General features: G+C 35.3%; 4 protein-coding genes and 1 non-coding gene across 7 annotated transcripts; 2 read left to right on the plus strand and 3 right to left on the minus strand.

Annotated features, from left to right (window-relative positions):
- Positions 1 to 388: 388 nt before the first annotated feature.
- LOC111495816 (ERAD-associated E3 ubiquitin-protein ligase component HRD3A-like) lies at positions 389 to 4763 on the plus strand. 2 transcript variants are annotated; one of them, XM_023146009.1, is made up of 7 exons: positions 389 to 1043; positions 1185 to 1673; positions 2466 to 2681; positions 2893 to 3216; positions 3309 to 3551; positions 3664 to 3934; positions 4414 to 4763. In XM_023146009.1, exons 1-6 carry the CDS (start codon positions 465 to 467, stop codon positions 3898 to 3900), a joined length of 2088 nt encoding a protein of 695 aa, XP_023001777.1. In that variant the 5' UTR covers positions 389 to 464; the 3' UTR covers positions 3901 to 3934; positions 4414 to 4763. The 2 variants fall into 2 exon arrangements, with proteins under 2 accessions (XP_023001777.1, XP_023001775.1); XM_023146007.1 differs by lacking the exon at positions 4414 to 4763 and having other exon boundaries at positions 390 to 1043; positions 3664 to 4245.
- Positions 4264 to 11819, minus strand: LOC111495820 (protection of telomeres protein 1a-like). Of its 2 annotated transcripts, XM_023146014.1 has the most exons (10): positions 11590 to 11819; positions 10225 to 10361; positions 9220 to 9409; positions 8863 to 8927; positions 8598 to 8686; positions 6884 to 7159; positions 6708 to 6784; positions 6510 to 6568; positions 5902 to 6054; positions 4264 to 4776 (listed from the first exon to the last, which is right to left on the minus strand). In XM_023146014.1, exons 1-10 carry the CDS (start codon positions 11711 to 11713, stop codon positions 4564 to 4566), a joined length of 1383 nt encoding a protein of 460 aa, XP_023001782.1. In that variant the 5' UTR covers positions 11714 to 11819; the 3' UTR covers positions 4264 to 4563. The 2 variants fall into 2 exon arrangements, with proteins under 2 accessions (XP_023001782.1, XP_023001783.1); XM_023146015.1 differs by lacking the exon at positions 9220 to 9409 and having other exon boundaries at positions 8863 to 8937.
- Positions 11311 to 11407, minus strand: LOC111495863. The gene has a single exon (XR_002720384.1). It is a non-coding gene; the product is annotated as a small nucleolar RNA snoR113 (small nucleolar RNA).
- Positions 11820 to 12759: 940 nt separating the features above from the next.
- LOC111495729 (protein C2-DOMAIN ABA-RELATED 4-like) lies at positions 12760 to 14192 on the minus strand. The gene is made up of 4 exons (XM_023145887.1): positions 14076 to 14192; positions 13890 to 13985; positions 13067 to 13349; positions 12760 to 12965 (listed from the first exon to the last, which is right to left on the minus strand). The coding sequence occupies exons 1-4, from the start codon at positions 14184 to 14186 to the stop codon at positions 12760 to 12762; spliced, it is 696 nt and encodes a 231-aa protein (XP_023001655.1). The 5' UTR covers positions 14187 to 14192.
- A 4850-nt stretch (positions 14193 to 19042) lies between these two features.
- Positions 19043 to 22292, plus strand: LOC111495343 (probable auxin efflux carrier component 1c). The gene is made up of 6 exons (XM_023145331.1): positions 19043 to 20591; positions 20665 to 20914; positions 20993 to 21078; positions 21303 to 21460; positions 21758 to 21834; positions 21952 to 22292. Exons 1-6 carry the CDS (start codon positions 19346 to 19348, stop codon positions 22016 to 22018), a joined length of 1884 nt encoding a protein of 627 aa, XP_023001099.1. The 5' UTR covers positions 19043 to 19345; the 3' UTR covers positions 22019 to 22292.
- The last annotated feature ends 2609 nt before the right edge of the window (positions 22293 to 24901 follow it).

The following is a 24901-nucleotide window of genomic DNA, read 5'->3' on the forward strand; positions in this document are numbered from 1 at the left end:
TCTTAAAATTTAAAAAGTAGCTATATATTCTTAACAGTAGATTTTGATTATTTAATTTTAATCTTAGTAAAGTTGTGAAATCATTTAAATATATAATTGAAATTATTGAAATTAAAAGTTTAATATAAATACTTTATATTTTAAAAAAAAAATCTTCAAAAATTAAATACTAAATTTAAAAACACTTCGAATAGATTAGTTAGAATGTGATATATTCAGAATATAATGTGCTTTTAAAAAATAATTTTGATAAATCTTTTTCAATTTGAATCGACATATTTTCCGAACAGATGTGATTACGTGTCGAAATTTGATTGGAAGAATGAAAGTAACCTGACGTGTAAGCGTTGGATGTCGTCGTTTAATCAGATGGTCGTATCTCTCAGGGCAGGATCTTTCTCGCAAATTCTACAGAGCCTTCTTCTTCTTCCTTCTTCTTCCTTCTTCTTCCTTCCTCCTTCTTCATGTTCTTGAAAAATTCAATCCCAATGCAGATTAGGATGCAACTGCAAGCTCGTAGGCTTCAGTTAATTTTCTTAATTATATGTCTATGCTCTTTTTTCATCAACGCTCGTCCGTTTCTCATTGTCATCTCTCAAGATGACCTCAAGGATGCTGCGTCGCCCGACGACTCCTCCGATTCAGCGAACTACGAATCCGCCGAGTGGGACGAGTTCGGGGAGCCTGAATCTCAAAACGCCGCCCAGGAGCTTGACCCCGGTACTTGGCGCCCGATTTTTGAACCGGATTCTCCCGCCTCTGACCCCGACGCGCCGGAGGATCTGTACTACACTGCGTTAGGGAAGATGATGACAGCGGTGAGCTCTGGGGACCTGAGGTTGATGGAGGATGCGGTAGGGGATATTGATCAAGTTGCGGTGGAGAGTGGGGATCCGCACGCGCAATCGGTGTTAGGGTTATTGTATGGAATGGGGATAATGAAGGAGACGAATAAGGCTAAGGCGTTTATGTATCATTATTTTGCCGCGGAAGGGAATAAGCAATCTAAGATGGCTCTTGCATATAGTTACTTCAGGCAAGAAGTAAGTGCGACCCTGCGAGCACTTTAGTTATTGAATTGTGTTTAATTAATGAAGAAATTGTTGTTTTATCGGTAGGCATATATGGATTTGATATTCTTTTACTCGTCGTGTTTCCAATGCGTAATTCTGTCTTGGTTGCAGATGTATGAAAAAGCAGTCAAGCTTTATGCTGAGTTAGCAGAGGTAGCCATTAATAGTTTATTAGTTTCCAAGGATTCTCCAGTAATTGAACCTGTGAGGATCCATAATGGAGCAGAGGAGAACAAGCAGGCCTTGAGAAAGTCTCGAGGAGAGGAGGACGAGGACTTCCAAATTTTGGAATATCAGGCGCAGAAGGGTAATGCTGGAGCCATGTATAGAATTGGGCTATTTTACTACTTTGGACTGAGAGGGTTGAGGCGTGATCATGCAAAAGCATTGATCTGGTTTGCCAAGGCCGTGGATAAAGGTGAACCAAAGTCTATGGAACTACTTGGAGAGATATATGCAAGGGGCGCCGGAGTCGAAAGGGATTATACTAAGGCACTTCAATGGCTAACTCGTGCATCCAAGCATCCATCATTTTCTGCTTATAATGGCATAGGATATTTATACGTTAAGGGTTATGGAGTGGAGAAAAACTTTACCAAGGTAAGGTTCCCATTATTTCTGTTGAAATTGCTATTTTAATTTTGAATTTCTGTCTCCATATGCTGCTGTAATTCTTGCCTCGGAGCTATCTTAATTAGATACCATGAACTTAACCCACTATACCTCAGGCAATACATTTTCCCTGAATCATAAGTGAACTAGAGACTATTTGATTTAATGGTGTATTCAATTCGTATGGCAAGCTGAACAGTTGTTAGTCTCTTGTGCCCGTAGAAATCTGGTGGCTTATTTTCGTTTTTATGTTCTATTAGTTGAATTGCACTTACCTATCAATTGTTGTCACCCTACCTTAAATGTGTGTATTTTAGTGGCTGTCTCTTGTTCTATTGACTGTTCATAGTATTATACTATATTCTCAGAAGTTTTGTGCTTAGCTTAGATTGTTTTAGCTTTATTATTTTGTCAGCCTCTAACTTCTGTTACCTTAAAAAGATAGTTTTTTTTTTTTCCTTTCTTTTTTGCAATATCTGCCCTTTTGAATCTCTGATGGGCATTGCATTTTTCTTGGAGGATGTAACATGATCTTGCTCCCATTTTACCACCACCACATGCCCTTAGTCGTTGCAAGATTTGGATCTTAATGCAACTTTTGAATGCCTATCCTTTTCTTTGTATTTTCATGTTCTAAATGTTGTTTTCTTCACTATATGTTGATATGGCAACTGAATTACTGCTTGTTTCATTTTTTTTCCCAATTCAATTCTCTGCCTACATCGTGTATAACATATGTCATCATTGCATGTTCCCCACATGCTACGTCCTCTAATACAGGCCAAGGAGTACTTTGAAAAGGCTGCCAATAACGACGAGTCTGGTGGTCATTATAATCTAGGAGTTATGTATCTTAAAGGAATTGGGGTAAAGAGAGATGTGAAGAAGGCATGTACTCATTTTATAGTGGCTGCAAATGCTGGACAACCAAAGGCATTCTACCAGCTGGCAAAAATGTTTCATACTGGTGTTGGGCTCAAGAGGAATATTCCTATGGTAAATTCACTCAACTACGTTTTCAAAGCCCCCCAGTCCACTCTCCCATTTAAAAGCATCATGAAATGTCTGGCTTCTATATTCCTTAGTTGACCTGGGTAAAATTGGTTTTCTGGAAAAAACGTTTTATTAAAAACAAAATCTGAACTTATTATTAGGGATCGTAATAGACCACAGATTCTGTAAATAATTGAAGTTTCAACCGTTGCAGGCTAGTGCTTTATACAAATTAGTAGCTGAACGAGGGCCTTGGAGTTCATTGTCTAGATGGGCATTGGAATCATATCTGAAAAGTGATATTGGCAAGGCATTCTTCTTGTACGCAAGAATGGCTGAGCTAGGATATGAGGTGGCACAAAGCAATGCAGCATGGATACTTGACAAATATGGAGAACAAAGCATGTGTCTGGGAGAATCTGGCTTTTGCACAGATGCAGAACTACATCAGAGAGCTCATTCTCTTTGGTGGCAAGCATCCGAGCAGGGCAACGAACACGCTGCTTTACTGATTGGGGATGCATATTACTACGGACGGGTATGTTCTGAGAGTATTTCTTTTGAACCACAAATGTTCCAAAATCATGTGTTTGAGATTTTGCATTTTTCTACGTTTCCATTTCCACCCAGGGAACCGACGTAGATTATGATCGTGCTGCTGAAGCGTACATGCATGCTAAATCCCAACTAAATGCACAAGCCATGTTCAACCTTGGTTACATGCATGAACATGGTCTAGGCCTTCCGTTTGACCTTCACCTAGCCAAGCGTTACTATGACCAAGCTCTGGAACTTGATCCAGCTGCCAGGTTGCCAGTCAAGCTGGCCCTAGCAAGCCTGTGGTTAAGGAAGAATCATGCCGACAGTTTTCTGGTGGGTTCAATGAACTTTTCTTAATTCTTTTCTTGCAATAGTCCATTTTTCTGCCTTATTATAGACGACCTGGATGCTCATCAACTGAGGGTGTTTCTGATGTGTGATTTAGGTCCATGTGATCGATTCGTTGCCAGAAGTGTATCCAAAGATTGATGTATGGGTGGAGGATGTACTGTTGGAGGAAGGAAATGCAACAATTCTAACTCTATTTGCCTGCCTCCTCACTGTCCTATATCTTAGAGAGCGGCAACGGAGGCATGCAGTTGTTCGGGCTGCTGCTGCTGCTGCTGCTGCTGCTGAGGCTGTGCCACTCCACCCCAATGACCACGTGGCTGCACAAAATTAGATCACTGCCTGTGTTGTCTTTTCTTTTCAATGAGGTAATGAGAATCTTTTCTTTAACGTTATGTACAGGAAATTAGAATTCAACAGCTTAGAGAGAGCTTTTGCGTGCTTGGGACTTTCACAACACAGTAGAGGAAGAACTTCAAGATGTTTATCACCGGGATCATAGAAAGCAAAGATTTTTATATTTTTTTTTTCTGTGATTTATTTCGTGGCAATTGCATTGTAGATTTTTATGAGACTGCACTGTCTTTTGCTGATCCTACTAATTGAACTTTTTTACATGGGAATTGCTCAAGTCTAAATTAGTTGAGCTATGATCCTACTAATTGAACATTTTTACATGGGAATTTCTCGAGTCGTACTTTCATGTACACATGCATTAACATGGTTCCTCATTGATCGTGAGGAATTTCAATATAACAAGGTCAACTTAGCTAACAGCGCTACAAAATAACAGGCGCCAGAGTAGTGACAACTAATATGTATACAAAACAAGTTTATTTTCACACAGTTTGATCACTTTGCATTCTTCAACAAAATAGGAGTGCTGTCTTCCACTTGCTTGCTACCAAAAGATATCTGAAAGCTGCTTTTCCAATCAGTTTAATGAGAAAGCATAGTTCAACAAAATGGGAGGCGGGCGTGCGTTCCGTTCCATCTATTAATCTGCTGCTACTAGCCGAGTGCCAAATATTCTGTACTGTCTACTTCCCCACGCATCTTGTTTATCAAGGTAATAAGATTTTAGGCAGCACTGCACCCATGGAGGATTTCTTGTACTCGCTTCATTTGTCTCACTTGCTGAAACCCCAAGTAACTTATTTCGTTTCCTTGTTAAAACATCAATTGATGGATCGTCACCAAAGAATTTGTCCTTGAGCGGATTATGACAAATGTGAAAAACAATCAGAAGAGAGCCAATAAGCACAACTACAGCCAATATTATGAAATCATGAACACAATGTTCTAGGGAATTATTACCTTACACCAACTAAGGGAAAAAAATGCACAACTACAGCCAATATTATGAAATCATGAACACAATGTTCTAGGGAATTAATACCTTACACCAACTAAGGGGGAAAAAATGCACAACCACAGCCAATATTATGAAATCATGAACACAATGTTCTAGGGAATTATTATCTTACACCAAGGGAAAAAAATGTACAACCACAGCCAATATTATGAAATCATGAACACAATGTTCTAGGGAATTATTATCTTACACCAACTAAGGGAAAAAAATGCACAACTACGCTACTGCAAGTAATGAGGGTATTGCTATGTCAAAACATATTTTAAATATGGTGTTTTTTGCCACAAATACCATTTCCTCGATCTTCACATACAAGAAAGGTCTATTAATGAAACAATAGAAAAAAGCGAGTTAGATTCTTCACAGGGCATGGGTGTCTTTCTAATAGATCAAGCAGTCTCACTATAACACATTTTGAAAGTGAAAAGCAGGGTCTCAATATAACAGACTTGAAAGCGAAATGTGCTACAAACTACGGTATGTGGAAGCTTTAGGATAAAGGCTCACGGGACTTAGTTATGGTTGATTCCAGTAAATTTCAGATCGGAAAGGGACCTCCCGTGCTTCGACCTAAGATAGGAGGAGAGTTTGGTTTAGTTGGCCTAACCCATATTTGATTCAACCGTTCCTACCTTGATTTTTGAACTAAAAGAAGATAAAATCTTGATTTTTCAGATTTTTTTCCTCTTTTTCTCCTCCCAACTTTCCTTCTCTCATTCTCTCCCCGCTCTCTTTCCATAAATCAAGTGATTTACTGCGCTCGCCAGTAAATAAAACCTTAATAAGGAAACCGATCGTCCACAATTTTCTTTCAGGTTCCCTAGGAATGAAAATTAAATAATCCAAGTAAAGTTAATAATAAGGGATTAGAACATCAATTTCCGTTCTTCTAAATACCCTGTGAACGGAAAGAAAACATTCCCAGAATGCATGTAGTATAAATGGTAAAAAGAGTCTTACTCCATCCTCCGCATATAGGAAGGCATGGATTCTTGCAGTTGGATCTTCTAGGCTCAGCCTAACCCTGTAAGTCCCTTCAGGAGAGCGGAAGTCCTTGGCCTGGAATGGATATATTGCTATAACTCGTATAACACATTTGAATTTTGCAGTTACCTGTCAAGTGTAAACTTCATCGATCAAGAAATAAAGTCAAGCAGTTTGCAAAAGGGGTGTCTCACAGCATGCACCGGGATGACAACTGTGGACATCAAATGGGTAACCAAGAAAAATAAACCAAGGATTTTGAAATATGTGAGGAAGAAGTTCTCTCGAATACATCCATAAAACAATCAATATATGAAAGAGGGAATCGGCACAACAGAAACAAAATAAGTGAAAGCACGCATTCATTTTGAAGACCATTCATGGAACCTTCAACATCCATTTAAATGTATCACCGTCAACAATAAAGCAAAAGAAACTTGTGGCAAGGACTTGCATTGAAAAATCCAAAGACGCTACATATAAAATTTCAGAAAATCCTACAAAGTTTCGGAATTTACATAAACCATCAAGAAAGAAACACTTCTCAACAAACAACCACAACCTGCGATAGAGAGATGCAGTACCTTTGAATATGTCAAAACATCCATCAGTGTGGTAAACGGTTCATTATTGTGATCAACCTCTGTTGAAGGAACAAGATAATCAGCAAATTGCCACTGGAAGAAATTCTAAGTAAAATTTAATCATAAAAAATAGTTTAAACTCAAGATCGAAGTAACCATTGCAATAAAATGAAATTTCATGAAAATATAACTTCAAACCTGTAGTGGGTAAAGGCGAAGGAAAGCTCCAGAAAGGAACTCTGCCCAAAATTGATGCTAAGCGCTCCTCATATGATCTAATGGTTAAATATGATTGTGTATCAAAACAAATGGGTAAGAGATTGAAGCATGAGTCTACGTGTATTTTATCGAAGATGCAATAATGGAAAGTTAACCTTTGGCGCAATTGTATGATATTATCTTCATTTGATGTATAACGAAGCTTTGAAAATGTTGTCACCACAATTTGGAAGGATCCAACTTGCATTTCACATAAGACATTCATAAATTTCATCCATTTCCCAGTGTTGAGCATGGATAAACTCTGCTTCTCAATCCCTTTGTCAAAGATCAACCTTAGGATAGAGCCAACTGGAGGTAACGTACATAAGACATCTCTTGGCAAAACCAATGGTCCCAATTGTTGTGCATTACTAATTTCATCTGTTAACCTGGGTCATGCCTAATAAGTATTAACAAAGTCCAACATAAAATGATTTCAATGAAAGGTATGTTAAACCTAATGAGAATTAATATCCTCCCCCACCCAGAAAAAACAAGAGAAAAGAGAAAGATCGTGTTAAAGTACAACAATATATATATATATATATATATATATATTTTGTATTCATAAATAAAGATGATTCCTTATCAGTTCTTTGTCTGAGGATTTGGTGGCACAAACAATTGTTGAGTTGAAGGATGAACAATCACATGAAAGTACAGTAGTAAACGTACTTTTGTCTTAATAAATAAGATGGATCTCTATAAGATCATTATCAAAGGAATTGGTGGAATAAGCAATTGTTGAGTTCAAGGTTTAAAGATCACATAAAAGCATAGTAATGGATTATTTGTATTAAGTAATAAGATGGACCTATATCATATCTATGTATAAAGAATTTCTTTGTTCCTCGGCAACTGATTGGTACACCAATTTAGCAACTTGAGGAAAAATGTTTCAAAGAATCATCGCAGAGGAACAGGCAACAAAGGACCACTCCCTCTTTTTTGACAAAGAACACACAAAGAGGAAGAAGGATGAAGTTTGGCTTTTATTTTGTATACTAGCCAACATAAAAATTTGTGGTAGTATGTTAAAAGAAGAAATCAACTTTTTTGGGGATGTTGCAACCCCAGTAAACTTAGCCTTGCCCTTAGGAAGTGCCAGAGGAACATCCATAATATGATGGAACAAAGAGAGAGTAAAGGATCCAGAAGAGACAATACTCCAAGACCTGCCCGATTATTTATTAGGTCAGTGCTTTTCAATTACAGGGATGAGGTGAACCCATTATTCAACCTTCAAAGCATCAAGGCTCCTATTAAACCCCCAAATTCTAACTCTCACAAAGGGCATCCCAAAAATTTTCAAGACCCTTACTTCTGAGATTAGACAGGTTAAAAAGTCTAAAAAAAACTATCTTTGTGTGATTTGTCCCTAATCCAGACTTCACCTTCCAATGTAGAGATTGAAAAAATTGTCTCAATACAGGTTCTGTAAGAGGCTATCGTTTACAGAATAGCAAGGATTTCCAGAAATCCTTAAGGAACACAAACTATCCAAAATTATTTTCGGTCTTTACTGCATAGTATCTTCAAGTATAGCTGGTACATTAAGTATTGGACAAAAAAAAAAGTACAAAACTAGATTTTATAAGTAAATAAACAACAATATGGCCGAGAATGGAAGTAAATAAAACCTAAAAGAACATGATATGCAGAGGCCACACCCTTGTACCACTTTATTGTTAACATGCAATTGCTTGCCTATAACCTGATACAACCAACTCAACATCACAGGATATGAGCTACACCAATTATCAATATTTGTACAACCAAAAGAACATGATATGCTTTTATAAACAAATTTCAGCTTGATGAACTTACTTTGTGTCAATGCTAATTGGATGAGCATCAGTTCCATCCCAAACAAAAGCCAGAGTACCATTATTAGCATCCTCACACATGTAGACAATCTTCGTGCAGGAGAGAGAGGAAGAGAGAGAGTTAGACTAACTGGGATAGAATAGGATTCATGTCAAACCACTTCCAAGAATACTTGTTAAAATATTTGTTAAGTCAGTTACCTTAGAATTTTTTAAAACAGAGTGAAAAAGGGACACCATAGAATTTTTTAAAAACAATTCCTCACCTTGCAGATCAAATTAACATGCTCGGTTTCCTTGATATCTCTCACAAATGAAAAGCTGGTTGATCCTACAAAATTCTGTGTTAAGTCAATAGTTTTTCAGGTCAAGTCATGCATAAACTGTTTTATATTCTAGGTTCACATACATTGGCCAATGAACATATATGTCCTTAATCCATACATGTGTCCTTAAATGGAGGCCCGCTGTTATTGGCCAAATTTTGATATTTTAGTTCTCTAAGTTAAAATTATCTGCATTTTTTAAAAGAAAGTACTATAAACTCCTTGGGATTAAAGAACAATAAAAGAAAGCCATCACTCTAAATTGTTTGTCTATAGACAGAACACTTCACTGCAGACCTTCATCAAGTTCAAAACCAACCAGCCAATCCCTCAGACTCAAAATGAACATTTTATCGAGATCTCTGGGTCGAAATTTAGGTGAAACGTCATACGGTAGAAAGCCTGATCCATCTTTTCCTTCATACAAAGCAAATGAAGAAAACTTCTTATTGAAGACAGCATATATTTCCCCCTGATGAATTTTCATCTGCAATTATCACTTGATTTCTGAGATAGTCATTGACCACCTATCACTTATATTCGTAAGAGTGACAAGAAGACAATAACATTATGATATAAAAATGTTCAACTGCTCGAGTAGACAAGTAGATTCATATATTCATCCAATACCTTTCCATTTCCACTAAATGTTTCAAGAAACTTGAGTGACAGGTGTCAAGAAATTTCTTTCAAACTAATTTCTTGCTTTAGTCAAAATCAAGTTAATAAGCAAGTGCCAAACAAGTTTAGTCCTATCGATACCGTATGAAGCTTAGAAATATAGAAGTTAAGATTTAATATAGTAGGCTAGGCAGGGGAAAAAGAAATCTACTACAACTAAATTAATGGCTTCAAAACAAGTCTGTCCCATTTATTCGTTATTCTCTTGGGCAGTACAAACGATTGTATTGGAGAATACTAAAATGACAAATAGAGTATAAGAATTCAAGACAACATAAGGGGCAGAAAATGTATATTAAAAAATATTTGTGTATACACAAAAATATTCTTATCAAAATCACATCCCCTAAAATAGTCAATAGATTTTGGTGTGAATTAAGCAGTACCATCTGATTTCTTCCTATTTTTCCATTCATTGCAAATTCAAAAAATTGCTAGTATAACAAGGTTTTCTCCCTCTCAAACTGAAGAAAATAAATGCTGAAATGTTTAAATGAAATAAACAATACTTGAGAACAAAACTATCAATTTGAACAGGATGCTGAAACATGAAATAAAGGCAACAAATGGAAAAAGTACATTAAAATAAAATTTTACACAAGATTTAGTATCATTGAATACCAAAACATGAGAAAGTTGAATGATATCTCCAGCTGAAGCAACGTGGGGAAGCTTTTCCAAACTTTCAGCAAAAATATTTGCAGTAATTCCAGGTGTTTGATGAGATTGATCAACAATTTTTACAGCACAATAGCAATCTGCAAAAGTATGTAAATGATCTCAAAGTAGGCAGAACCTTAATGAAACAAATTGTAGCTCAAAACTATTGAAATTAAAGGCAGATACAGGGAATGATGAAAATAGTAATTTATATGACCCAAAGAATCAAAAATAAATTTAATTGACCAGGTTACAAGATGTGCCACATATAGATTATTCAACTTTCAAGTAGAAGAAAAATCCAGGGTCTAAAGCATGTATTCATCACACAGTATTCGGATAGTTAAATCTAGGCATATTGTGTTTCTGTAAGCTCCCACGAATGAGCGAAGTCAAAATTTTCTTTGTAATAGTACTCATCATGCTATTCATAGCGTTACATCTATGGAAACTATTGGGGGGGGCCTTTGCATGTAGCGTACAAACTAAATCCTTCCCTTCTAGCAGAAATAATCAAACCAAAATATACAAGATAATTTACTGAACAGAGAAACATAGATCTGTCCATGTGATATCCTCGTACATATGAAAATACCAGCTTGAAGAGTTTTAACATAGACGTTACTTCAGTGATACATATCTTCAAATCAAGGTGAACTTCAACCTTCCCAATTCTCGATCCTAAAATTTTACTTAAAGACCGAGAATAGGACCCAATAATTAAACCGTTAGTACTTGTTAATACAAAATAGGAGAGACAGAGGATTGCACGAACGGGTGGGTAAAGCAGGACAGAAAAAAACTTAGAAAAGCGTTTTCATGTAAGATAAAATAAAACAAAGTAGCAGTATATTATGCCAAAGCACGAACTTGAGACCAACTAGAAAATGATGTTATAACACTCCTATTTCCGCCACAAGACATCAGCTATCCAAGAGAAACCAGAAGATTTACAAATACATAACGAGTCTAAATATGTGCACACATCGAGTAATCAAAACACAGAATGTAGCGCGCGAAATGTGCAATGTTGTACTGTTATAAGAACTGGCTCAGCAATAACACCTTACTGCAGACATATCATCAGTCTACTACCGTCCAAACGCAAGCAGCCGTAAGTCCGGCCTTTGATTCATCATTGCCAGTAACAAGTTACACGCGAAACGATGAAATCAATGAAATGAAAATAAAAGATACTCAGAATTTACTAAATATCGACATGTTCCGGAACTAAAACTCACACTGCTAACAATTTCAGGGGAGTGAATCACACAAACAAAATCCATTTCTATGCAACGAAATGGAATAAATAGAGAGGAACAATACCAGTGCCCTTAGTTCGCCTGGGGAAACCGAACTCGATGATAACACCAATAAGGTTAACCTTCATGTTTATGGCGACAATGGCATCTCTAATCTCCATGAATTTATAGTCGTCTCCGCTCCCCATGCCGTGAGCCCCGAGCTTTCGACCGCGCAAGCAGTTCCCCAAACCCTCTGTCCTTCCGGCTTAGGGTTTTATTTTTTCCTTACCCCTCGAACTTTCCCGCTGTATTTTTCCGCGTCCAATGTGAATTTATTTATTTTGTTTTTTACATTTGTGTGAAAATAAATAAATAATCATCCCGCCTCCAACCAAATTTATTACAATCAATTATTTTAAAATAATAATTCAAAATTATTGTTTTTTTTTTCCCCTCAAGTCTTTCCCAGTCAATATATTGAAGATAATATTGTGTTCTTATTTTCCATTTTCAAATTATATTTTAATAATAAATTTATTTACTTTTCCAATTAATTATAATTTTTACCTAGTGATGTTGCACGATAACATGAGAAGTAACTAGGCTTACGTGGGTTTTCATCTTGAGATTCATGTGCGTGTAAATCCCAAATCAGTAATGTGAGATCGACATCGATTGGAAAGGATAACAAAACATTCTTTATAAATGTGCGAAAATTTCTTCATAGAAAACACATTTTAAAAACCTCAAGAGAAAGTCCGAAAAGAAAACCCCAAAATGGACAATATCTACGGATCATAGTCTTATGCTGTTACCAATAGTATCAGAGTTAAACATCAGGCGATGTACTAACAAGGAGGTTGAGTCCCAAAAAGGGTAGATACTAGGCGGTATGCAAGTAAGAACATTGGGCGTCGAATGAGGTGAATTGGAGAAGTGAAAGAGTGCTAGTAAGAACACTAGACCTCCGAAACGAGGTTGACTATAAGATCCCATATGAGTTGGGAAAGAAAAACGAAATATTCTTTACAAAAGTGTGATTGAGGGGAAGCCCGTTTGGGGTGTTAGAAGTAATTAGGCTTAGATGGGTTGCCATCTCGAAACATGTGTGCATGTATATATATATATATATATATTCCGTAACGCTCAAAACCAATTCGATCATACAAAATAAATATATTGCTTCACATATTCTTCAAATGAACAAAAAAAAACAAAGTCATTCAAAGTTAAAAAATGATTAAAAAAGTGTTCATTTCTTATATAAACAGCGTTGGAGAAGAAGTGTAGACTTGAAGCGATTCACATAGTTAGCGACGCCGGGTACACGCCACGCGGGACCCCAAGCCTTCTTTATTTTTCCCGGTATCTTCTCAAGACGCTCCTTTTCTTTACCAGGTTCAACCGTCGTGTAGCCACTCAGTTCCATCCATGTCTTGGAGCACGTGGTCAATGCAGCTACACCAACACCATGTTTGTTCAAAATCATCAAACATTCAAAACCATGCACTTTTTTTTTTTTTTTTTTTTTTTCACTTCTTAAATAGGGTTTTACGAACCTTTAGAACCGGGTAGATCGATCCATAGCAGCTGGATCTCGACTTCGCCACGCTCGACGTTGCGCAAGCGTAGGCAAATGTTTTGAACAACCTTGCCATCCTCCCACACAATGGGGCTCTCTTCAGCTAGGCAATTTTGCCTGCTTGGCTGCACTCTTGACACTACCGTTCCACTTGGTACCTCTGCTAAATTCATTTGCAATGCTTCGATGAATGGTCTGATCTCGAACTCCGCGACTCCCATTTTGTCGTCCATGCTGAACGTGTCGTGGTCGTACACTGTCTACAATGTTAAAGTATTGATATTGTGAGATCCCACATCAATTAGAAAAGAGAACGAAACATTTTTTTATAAGAGGGTAGAAATCTCTTCCTTATTAGCTGTGGACTTGGCCAGTTACAGATATACGTTGAGGATAGTCGTGGTTCCTAACATGGTATTAGAGACGTGCTCTTAACTTAGTCATGTCAATAGAATATTCAAATGTCGAACAAAGAAGTTGTGAGTCTCGAAGGTGTAGTTAAAAAATGACTAAAAGGTGTACTTTGTTTGATGACTCCAGACAAGGAGTTGAGCCACAATTAATGAGAGGCTGTTTAGGGCTCCATATGCCTTATGGGAAGCTTTATAGTGTACTTTGTTCGAAGAGAGGATGGTTGGAAGCTAATTTAAGAAATGATCATGTGTTTATAAGTAAGGAATACATCTACATTATCTCCATTCGTATGAGGTTCTTTGGGAAACCCAAGGCAAATATGAAAGCTTATGTTTAAAGGGGACAATATTATTACATTGTGGAGAGTCGTGGTTCCTAATACATACCAGCTTGACTGTAGCGTTCGGTTCTGTAACAGATAGAGTGAGATCCTCGTTCCATTCGGGATTGATGTCCTTTTTGATCACGCGGGTCTTCAACTTCTGGCAGTGAGAAAAGAAAACAAATATGAGGAAGAACAAGAAAGCGTGTTAATGCAACGTGTTTGGAGATTTTAAGGTAAAGGGCTTGACCTGTTTGGACATTTTAACGACAATGTAAGGATCGCTGCTGCGGACGTCGCGTACGGCGAGGTTGACGCCGCGAATGACCCGAACCCGAAGAAGACCCAATAAGCTATCCATTAACGACGACGAAGGTTGGGTTCCCTCTCCGCCGCACTCTGGACTTTTGGATGAACCTGCCATCTCTCTCTCGAACAAAGTGGTAGAGAAGGATTCAATTTCGCCTTTCTCCGATGGGTTTTCTTTTTCCGGTGGGGAGAAATGAGAAGCAGAAGATTGGGATGATCGAAGGTGAGGGAGAGGGATGGAGTATGTACTGCGAGGTGACCGGGAGATCCGGTTGCCAGACTAGAAGTCAACTGGATACCATCTAATTAAGGTTGTTTGTTTGTGGACGTTGACACCACCAAATTTTCAACTGTGACCTGTAAATTCTAATTTCTTTTTTAAACATTTTTTTTAATGCCTATACCTTTTTAGGTCTATTCATGGGTAGTTTTAAGTTGGTATAGTTTTGTTTAATCACAAATCAAACAGGTAATCTTTATCACTTTTATTAGTTATTCATTTTGATCTACGAGTGTGCCTTGTCTCGTCTTGAATTATTTTTTTTGAAACTACGTGACAAAAAAAGAGATAAAAAAATTTCAGAAACATAACTCACAAATCCTATATTCCAAAGATTTTAGACGATTATAGGCGAGTAGGATAGGAGGTAAGGAGTCCATAAAATTTCATGATTCTAGGAGATTTTGGAGTGACGTTAGAGCTCAAGACAAGTGCATGAGTGAGTGATTCTCGAAGAGCAAAGCCACTGATCTACGTACTAATTAAATCAAAAGTGTTTAAGGTCTCTTTTTTCTGACTACTATAATATAAATTTGGTTAAATTATAAATTTTATTTATTTATTTAGTCTATAAACTAAAAATTTATATTTTATATTTTTTTAACTCATTTATGTACTCTTTACAATTCATCGTGTATATATATAAAATAATTGTTTTTGGGCCCGGATACTTTATCTATTTATGATTTGGGCCATAATCCACAAGGCGAGTTGGGCTTTTGTCTGTGCATTCCTCCAACCCATCACTCACACTAGCAATTGCCAAATGGGCACCCAATTAATATGTTTTTTTTTTCTTTTTCTTGAAAACAATTAAATAAATAAAAGTAATAATAAATATTTGAATATCTAATCTGATACGTTAAATTTGAAAAAATAAAAAATTAATAAATAAGTTGAAAATTAGAATTATTATATTATAAAAAAAATAATATTAATAAAGGAAAGACATATTTTGAATAAAAACAATATTCTGACATATTATTGAATGCATGCACCAACCAAAACATAGATTGAATAAATTTAATCTTGAAAATTAGTGTTGGAATTTCTAAAAGATAAAAAAAAAAAAAAAAAAAAAAAAAAAAAAGGAACATTCTCCCAACAAAAGAATTGCACTTGAAATACCAATATTGACCCTCGTTTAACACAAGGGTTGTTTGGAATACGCAACAAATACTTGGTTAATTTTGGCATTAAAGCACTACATCCTTATCCATTCATATATTAAGCATCGTTAAACTTGTTGACTTTGGATTTTTTTAACACGATTTTATTTCTAATTTCTTTCTTAAAATAAGACCATATTCAAATATTTATTATCCATAGGTAAAATAAATAAATATTTTTCTAAAAAAATAACTAAGACTAAATGTGAATTAACTTAAAATAAAAATATTTTTTAAATTCATAAAAACTAAAATTATATTTTAATCCGAAAGCTGCAACAAACAAGTTTGTGTTAGGACCACGCTGAACTATATTATTTATTTATTTATTAGAAAAACTCAAACTCACGTGAACTCAAAAAATAGTCGTGTATTAATATAGATGCTATATTCTTATTCCTCATTAGTATATTCAAAACATTATACTAAAAAAAAAATTAAATATGAACAAATATTTATTATTGTAGTCAACACATTTATAAAAAATGTTTCGTTACTCTCTCAAAACGATGTGGGATCTTAAAAAACCGACCTTTAAGAAATAGGAAGATCAGCTCCTATTCGATGATAAAGGATATGAACGAAGTAACCACTGTTGCAACTATTAATGGGTCGAAATAGAAGTTTCAAGCCATACCAATGTCTCTTACCGAAACCACTAACTATTGTGTACGAGATGAGTTTGCATTTGGGCGAGCGCATTCGATTCTAAAAATTCTAAAATACATTCCTAAAAAAAATTAAAATTTATTAGAGTGGTAATTAACAAATATATAAAATTAAAAAAAAAAATACAAAAAGGGAAAAAGCATGGCAGTGCGTGCGAAAGAGCATAGTGTTTGGGAGTTTGGAATCTCAATGGAAAGAGAGAGAGAGAGAGAGAGAGAGAGAGAGAGAGAGAGAGCTCCTTTTTATTATTTATTATTAATTTAATTTTTTTTTGATTTTGGGGGCACACCCATAGACCTTCATCATTCACTTCGCCGCACGCCTTCCACTCCGCTCTAAAATTAAAATAAATAAATAAATAAAAATTAATGGGCAGATTCCTGTTTCCAATATCCTATTTATTTCCTCTAACCAATGTCAGCACATAATTAATTATATTTCAACACCAATGTCCCCAATGCTTATTATTTTCATCTGTCACACCCATTCTTATATATATATATATATATAATTCATATGACTTTGTTCCATTTTTTTAGTTTTACTATAAATAAATAATGTGATGATTTGGCTTCAAGTATATATGTTCATACATTAACATTGCCAAATTAATATTTAACAAATTCAAGAACCAATAAATAAATAAATAAATATAACCACATATTTTAAATATTATCCCTGCCCCCTTCCTAAAATATAATAATAATAAAAAAGATTTACCCAATTAATATAACAAAAAAAAAAAAAAAAATTGGCCCACATTGAATTTTCATTTAAAATTTAGAAATTTAAAGCGAAATAATTATATAAATAAATAAATAAAAATACTCACTCTATTAATATATTTAATTAACTAAACAGTGAAATTAAATGCAACTTTATTTTTTATTTTTCGTTGTTGGGGACAAAGTAATTATTAATAATCAATTTATTGTACAATGTTAGGGACATAAACACTCCCCCTTCCCTTTTTTGTCCACATAAAGTAAAGAATACCTTAAAAATACCATTTTTTTTTTAAATTATATGATTAATTGAGCGATATTTATATTACAGATTAACGATATAAGTTGAATGTATAGGCGTGTTTTAATTAATATAAATTTGATTTGTAGGGTATGTCTTAGCTAGCTAGCTATCAAAATAAACGGCCCGACTTTTGTGCTCTCATTTTATAATCACGTTGTTTGGCATAAACCCATATAGAGTGGATCGACAAACTTGATTAGTTATAATTAAAATTGGTTGGAGAAAAAGGAGTGTGAAATCATAAAAGTCGATATGAAAAATTAATAGTTCTTTGTTTCTTTCTTTTGACATTTTAAAGTTGTTTGGTTTGCTAAAAGCATTCAACTTCTCGTACCTCGTATTATTGTACTGAAAAATGATTTATTATAGTCGATAATGTATTTCAGCACTAACCTTCTACCCTTTTTGTTCGTTCGTCCGTCCTTATTAAGATAACATCAATATACGTCTTCATGAAAGCTAACACATGGTTTTGATAAGTCGTACAGTTGTGCGTATTAACAAAAGTTGACACAACGTCTCGTCGATTTTGATTCAGTATCATGCGCACAAATTTTTTTCTGTTGTTATTGAATTGGGTAATCGTGAGATCCCCACATGGGTTAAAGATGAGAACGAAACATTTTTTGTAAGGGTATGAAAACTTCTTCTTAGTAGGCTCGTTTTAAAGCCGTCGATGATATGTAAAGGGCCAAAATGGACAATATCTGCTAGTAATAAACTTAGACTGTTATAGTACTTAACCTACCCAAAAAACATGGAACTAAATAGATTTTTGTTGATACATATCGTAGCACGATCGATGAAGGTAGAATATGACGTGATTGATTGGAAGGGAAATAGAGGGGGTGATGGAATTAGGGTTAAGTCCAATGAGATTGGAGAGAAATAGAAGAGGCCAAAGTAGAGAATGAATAATTTAGGGTCCACACGATGGGTATCACTTCTTCTCATGCATTTGTCCTTCTTCTCCATTTCAATATCCATTTAGTTTCACACATTCCCTTGTGTTTTTAGTGCCTACATTCACTCCCTTCTCTCTTTCCTATATGCATGTTTTCTTTCTTTCTTTCCAATATTTTAACTTCGTCTCCATCCTTTGAACGTTCATCGAGTCGGATCATAATCAAGTTTAGGACTTAGACATATTATGATTGACACTGTTTACCAAACTTTGCACTCAAAATTAATGGTGGGTACTGAAAATATTTGCTAAACCCACCATACTTCGAAAGTTCTCCACTAAGATATGAAAAGACTAATAAATGGTTAGTACTAAATATCTGGGTATAAAAATTGTTTTAAGACCAGACATAGCATAGCGATAGTGAGATACCCATATACGAAACTAGTGATTGTGAGATACATTTTACGATATTGAGATTTTGGTAAAAGGGTCATGAATAAACTACAAGGATATAGGGCAGGAAGGGTTGTTGTACTCTACGACACGTGTGGAATCGTAACGTATATGAATAAAAGGATATAGATACACAAAATGGTATTGGTTTAATACTAAAGATAAAAAAAGAAGAAGAAAAGGTATGGAAAAAGGTCTGCCCAAACAGAGCCTAAAAGAAACCCCACCTTCCAACAAAACTCTGTTTTTTTAGAGTTTTTCTGATTAACAAATACGATAGAGCCATACACTAAGCTCATATAGCATATCAAATTCAAAACTATTATCCTCCAAAAACCCAAATCCAAACACACTTGAAAACAAAAGGCAAAAAAACAAACCCATTTGATTGTTTTTAAAATACCCAAAAGAAAAAGGGGGAAAAGTTGAAGAACTCCCACGCTCTGTTCTCTTGCTTTGAGGACTGCAGCAAGTGCAACAAGCCTGCTCGCAATTCTCAAAGCTGAATTAAAATTCTTCGTTTTCTACTTTTTGCCTTTTTTTACTGTTTATTGCCTTAAGATTCACCATTCCCATAAACCAAAACACATGCCCTCTCACTTCATCGTCTTCTTCTACTAAGCTTCCTCTGTTTTTCTCCTCTGAGTGATCCATACCCATTTTCTTCATCTGGGTCAGCTCAGAATCAACAGAACAAGAACAAGATGATTAGCCTTTTAGATTTTTATCATGTAATGACCGCAGTGGTTCCTCTCTATGTGGCCATGATTTTGGCTTATGGGTCTGTGAAATGGTGGAAGATCTTCACTCCTGATCAGTGCTCTGGAATCAATCGGTTTGTTGCTCTGTTTGCAGTGCCTCTTCTGTCTTTTCATTTCATCTCCACGAACAATCCCTATGCCATGAACTTGCGGTTTATTGCTGCTGATACTCTCCAAAAACTCATTGTTCTTGCTGTTCTTGCGGTTTGGAGCAATATAAGCAAAAGGGGTTGTTTAGAATGGACGATTACTCTGTTTTCCCTGTCGACTCTGCCCAATACTTTGGTTATGGGGATTCCTCTGCTTAAAGGGATGTATGGAGATTTCTCAGGGAGCTTGATGGTTCAGATTGTTGTACTTCAGTGCATTATTTGGTACACATTGATGCTGTTCATGTTTGAGTATCGAGGAGCTAGAATGCTGATTTCTGAGCAGTTTCCAGACACTGCTGGCTCTATAGTATCAATCCATGTTGATTCCGACATTATGTCGTTGGATGGAAGGCAAGTTTTGGAAACGGAAGCTGAGATTAAAGAAGATGGGAAGCTCCATGTGACTGTGAGGAAATCAAATGCCTCAAGATCAGATATCTTCTCGAGAAGATCTGTGGGATTGTCTTCTACAACTCCGAGGCCTTCAAATTTGACCAATGCAGAGATTTACTCTCTGCAATCTTCTCGGAATCCAACTCCCAGAGGCTCAAGTTTTAACCACACTGATTTTTACTCTATGATGGCTGCCGGTGGAAGAAACTCTAACTTTGGCTCTTCTGATGTTTATGGCCTTTCGGCATCGAGAGGGCCGACACCTAGGCCGTCCAATTACGAGGAGGAAGGCGGCGGCGGTGGCAACAACGGCGGAAAGCCGAGGTTTCATTACAATGCCACAACAGGGGGCACTGTTAATGCTAATGCTAATGCTAATGCTAATGCTAATGCTAATGCAAATCATTACCCTGCTCCAAACCCAGGAATGTTTTCACCAACAGGATCCAAAAACGCACAACCCAATGCCAAGAAGCCTGCCAATGGGGCTGTAGCTCAGCCGAAAACCGAGGATGGAAGCAGAGATTTGCATATGTTTGTGTGGAGTTCGAGTGCTTCCCCTGTTTCTGATGTGTTTGGAAACCATGAATTTGGGACTCATAATGATCAGAAGGATGTAAGATTGGCTGTTTCTCCTGGAAAAGGTAAGTTTCATAAATGGATTAGATTTTCCTTTTCGTTTTTCATCCGTTTTTGTTAATGGGATTCATTTTTCAGTGGAGGGTCGTAGAGAAAACCAAGAAGAGTATGCAGAGAGGGAAGATTTCAGCTTCGGAAACAGAGAGATTATGAACAGTAACAACAACAATGGCGGAGCTGAGAAAGTCGGCGATGTTAAACCCAAAACCATGCCACCCACCAGTGTCATGACAAGGCTCATCTTGATCATGGTTTGGAGAAAGCTCATCAGAAACCCCAACACTTACTCCAGTTTGATCGGCCTAACTTGGTCCTTAGTTTCATTCAGGTTCATCTCTTCTTCAAAATCCCACATGGGTTTTCATTTAAGCTCTGTTTCTGATTATATTTTTTTTCATCATTTAAGGTGGAACGTTGAAATGCCAGCCATTGTTGCAAAATCGATATCTATACTATCTGATGCAGGGCTTGGAATGGCCATGTTTAGTCTCGGTAAAGTTCTTAACATCCATTTGTATTTGCTCTGTTTTTCAAAATAAAGCATAAAACAGAGCTGTTTCTGTCTCTGTTCTTCATCACTTTTCTGGCTGCGATATTGGATTTGATTGAAATGGGTTGGCGGTGGTGGTGGTGGTGATGATGAAAGTTGCTTTACGAGCAATAAAAAAAGGGAAAGAGAAAGCGTGCTAATAGGTAAAATGGTGTGCTTTTTGCAGGGTTGTTCATGGCTTTGCAACCAAGAATCATAGCATGTGGGAATAGCATAGCAGCTTTTTCCATGGCCGTGAGATTCCTTACAGGACCAGCTGTTATGGCTGTTGCTTCCATTGCTGTTGGCCTTAGAGGAGTTCTCTTACGTGTTGCCATTGTCCAGGTCTCTCCTTCTCTCTCCTCTGCTATTTTCTCTGACATAGCCTTCTTCTTCTTCTTCTTCTTCTTCACTGCATATACTCCAAAAAAAGTAGTGCCCTTTCAAATGGGTATTGAAAAAGATTGGTGCTTTTTGGTGTTCTTTCTTGTTCATGGTAATATAATAAGAAGCAAACAAGAATGGAAGCAGTGAAATCAAAAAAACTTGTGTAATTAAGGACCTGTTTGGTGATCTGTTAGGAAACAAACATCTGTGCCTCTGTTTAACATGTTGTTTTCCTTCTCTTGTTTGGAACAACAGGCAGCTCTCCCACAAGGAATTGTCCCCTTCGTGTTTGCCAAAGAGTACAACGTACACCCGGACATTCTTAGCACCGGGTATGTATACTCTCATTTTATCTTTCATAAACGTTTCAATTCTTCATAAAATATCCGTTAGTGGTGGGCTTGAGCTGTTACAGTCATTATAACTTCTTTTGTTTGATGGGTTTGCAGGGTTATCTTCGGGATGTTGATTGCTTTGCCGATCACGCTTGTTTACTACATATTGCTGGGGATTTGAAGGTGTGGAGAGAAGGGTTTGGTCAGGCATGGCTGCGGCCGCCATGAGAGGCCATTTCAAAAAGCTTCAAAGCTTTGGGAGAGAAGTCAAAAGGAGGAGGAGAAAAGAGGAGAGATTGGGGTAATTGGGATGAATGAATCTTCTTTGCAAGTAGAAGGAAAAGGAGGATGAAAAAAAAAAAAGAAAAAAAAAAAAAAAAAAAAGAAAAAGGGCTGTAAAATCATTATGTTTGGTAGTTAATATTATAAGGAAAAAAAAAGTGTTTTGGATTTTCTCCCACTTTTTTTTAATTATTATTTATTTACAGATTTTTCCCATTCCTCTCATTTATAGTGAAAAAAATCAATTAAATAAAACAAAATATCGCTAACATGAATATAAATAATAAATATTTTAACTCACTTTTTTTATTTAAATATATTTGAAAATTCTAACTCTCGAAATCATTCAACTTCACTTTTAACTATGATTAAGTTAATTTATGTCGTTGTAATTATGGAAAAAAAGTTATGGAGTTCAATTTTTAACTATGGTTAATATTTGAAGTTTACCATATATTAGATCGTGCAACTCCCTGAATCAATTTTATATTAATTTTATAAATTAATATATTTCGCGAGGGAAAAAGTGGAGATAGAATTAATAATGATAATAATAATAAATTAAATTGATATTTAGAATAAGAATAAGACCCCCTTTGAATTTGGGGGACAAAAGCCACAATCCAAATTTATTTTTTCTATTTATTTTTTTATTTTTCTTTTTCACACTCCTTTCTACATCTTCTAAATTCCTTTTAATTACATAATACACCTTTTACTGACACCTTTTTTCTTTTCTTTTTTGTTTTTTTCCCTCTATGAGTTTAAAAATTTCTCCACACTGTGCGTGTTTTAAAATTGTGAGGTTAACAACGATACATAACGAGTCAAAACAGACAATATCTACTAGTGGTGGGTTTCAACTGTTAAACTGAGATATAATTTAAATTATCAAATATTAATATTTTATTTTAGAGTAATAGTAATAAAAAGTGTAATGCCTCTAACCAAAATTTGAATCCATATTGAAAATCTAGATTCGACCATGTTACTTGCTCGTCGTTTCTAAGAGTGAATACTACTATCCTCATAAACCAACACAAGTCCTATCAATATATTTTGTCTTCACTCACACGTTTACTAAAAAAATTTATAATATGTCGTCCGATATAGAATTACTCTAAGCTAAATACATTTATTTTTTAAGTTTTATGGTAAAGCCGCTAGAAAGGAAGGTGTCTTCCTTTTCAGTGGCTCAGTCACCAGAATATCACGGTTCAGTATGATTAGCTTTGAGCAATTTTACATTTAAATATTTTCTTATGAAACATGCGAGTGCCAACAAAAACATGCAGTTGACTTGTGGCGATAATTTATACTATGATAATTAAAAAAGGCTTAGAAATTAGGAATTAGTGGAATTTATAAATATGACGTGGACATGCATGGGAATGAAAGAAGCTTGTTAGAGAAGCTCAAATAAAATAAAATGATTAAAATGTAAATTCAATAATTACTATTAAAAAGGTTTAATAATTATAAAATATAATAAATATTGAAGTTAAGGACACGTCACTAATGCTTCCCTTATGGGTATCAAAGAATGCTCATATCCATACTCATTCATTACCTTAATACTCTATTTGCATGCTTAATTATGATTTAAACCCATTTATCGCAATAATAATAATAACATATTTTATTTTAAACAATATATATTTTTGTATTAAAAAAATGAATCTTCATATTTAGTCAAAATCATTATATATATATTACCAATATTTTTTTTAAGAGAAGCAAGCAGCATTATATATGTTTATTTTTATTTTAAAATTTATGGATTATATTTTCATGTGAATTTTGGTTTAAAAAGTGAATATAAACTTATTAATAAATAATTAAACTATAAAATTAGTTTTAAAAAATTAAAATATAATAGAATTAAATAATTGTGCAGTAAAATTAGTAAAAATGCGTAAAAATGACTCTGAAACTTTACATTTATATATTTAAGATAAAAAGAAATTGGTAGGGCTTATTTATTTATTTTTATGTATATAAAAAATAAAGAGAAATATAATAGGGACATGACAGCCCACAAAAGATTGTCGTGGGGAAGGCCGACCCGACAAAATTTAGTGGCAGACAATCTATACTTTGCCCATAAGTGATGGACGCTTTTCCCTTTTTTTTTTTTTTTTTTTTTTTTTTTTCCTTCTAAATTACTCATTTTTTCTTCCTTTTCTGCTACCGATTTAATTTTTTTTAAATAAAATAAAACCCCAGACGAAAAATAGCTAATTTTAAATATAAATTGAAATTTAATAATAATAAGAATCACGTTGCAAATTTGTTTTTTAAAATCGCACAATATTATTATTCCAATTACTTTTTTCTTTAATATGCACCTGATTTGCTTGGTTGCACGTGCTAAGGATGCTGACTTTCCCGCGGAGACCGGGCCCAAATGGAACAATGATTCTTCGTTTAAAAAGGGATGAGTTGGATGAGGAAATTTTCTCTATTTTAATTTTAAAAATATTTTCACTAAAAAATATTTTAAAATAGAAAAATAAAATAATGACTAAATAGTAGGATCTTATGCTCGTCCCTTTAATATTTTCTTAACACTATATTAAAATAATTAAATGGAAACTTTAATATTTACCACTAAAATGGGCCACACGTGCTTACCACCTCCAAGTCAGTGCCAGGAAGTGCCCGTTGGATTTGGGAGGAGCATCGGCAATTACCGCCAATCTATATTTGGGCCTACACGAGATGGGCCTTTTACAAATAAGAATTGGGCCTTTTGCAAATTAAGAATTTGGGCCTTCAATCA

The sequence above is a fragment of the Cucurbita maxima genome, unplaced genomic scaffold, assembly GCF_002738345.1.
Source record: "Cucurbita maxima cultivar Rimu unplaced genomic scaffold, Cmax_1.0 Cma_Scf00021, whole genome shotgun sequence".
In the NCBI taxonomy this organism is placed as follows: domain Eukaryota; kingdom Viridiplantae; phylum Streptophyta; class Magnoliopsida; order Cucurbitales; family Cucurbitaceae; genus Cucurbita; species Cucurbita maxima.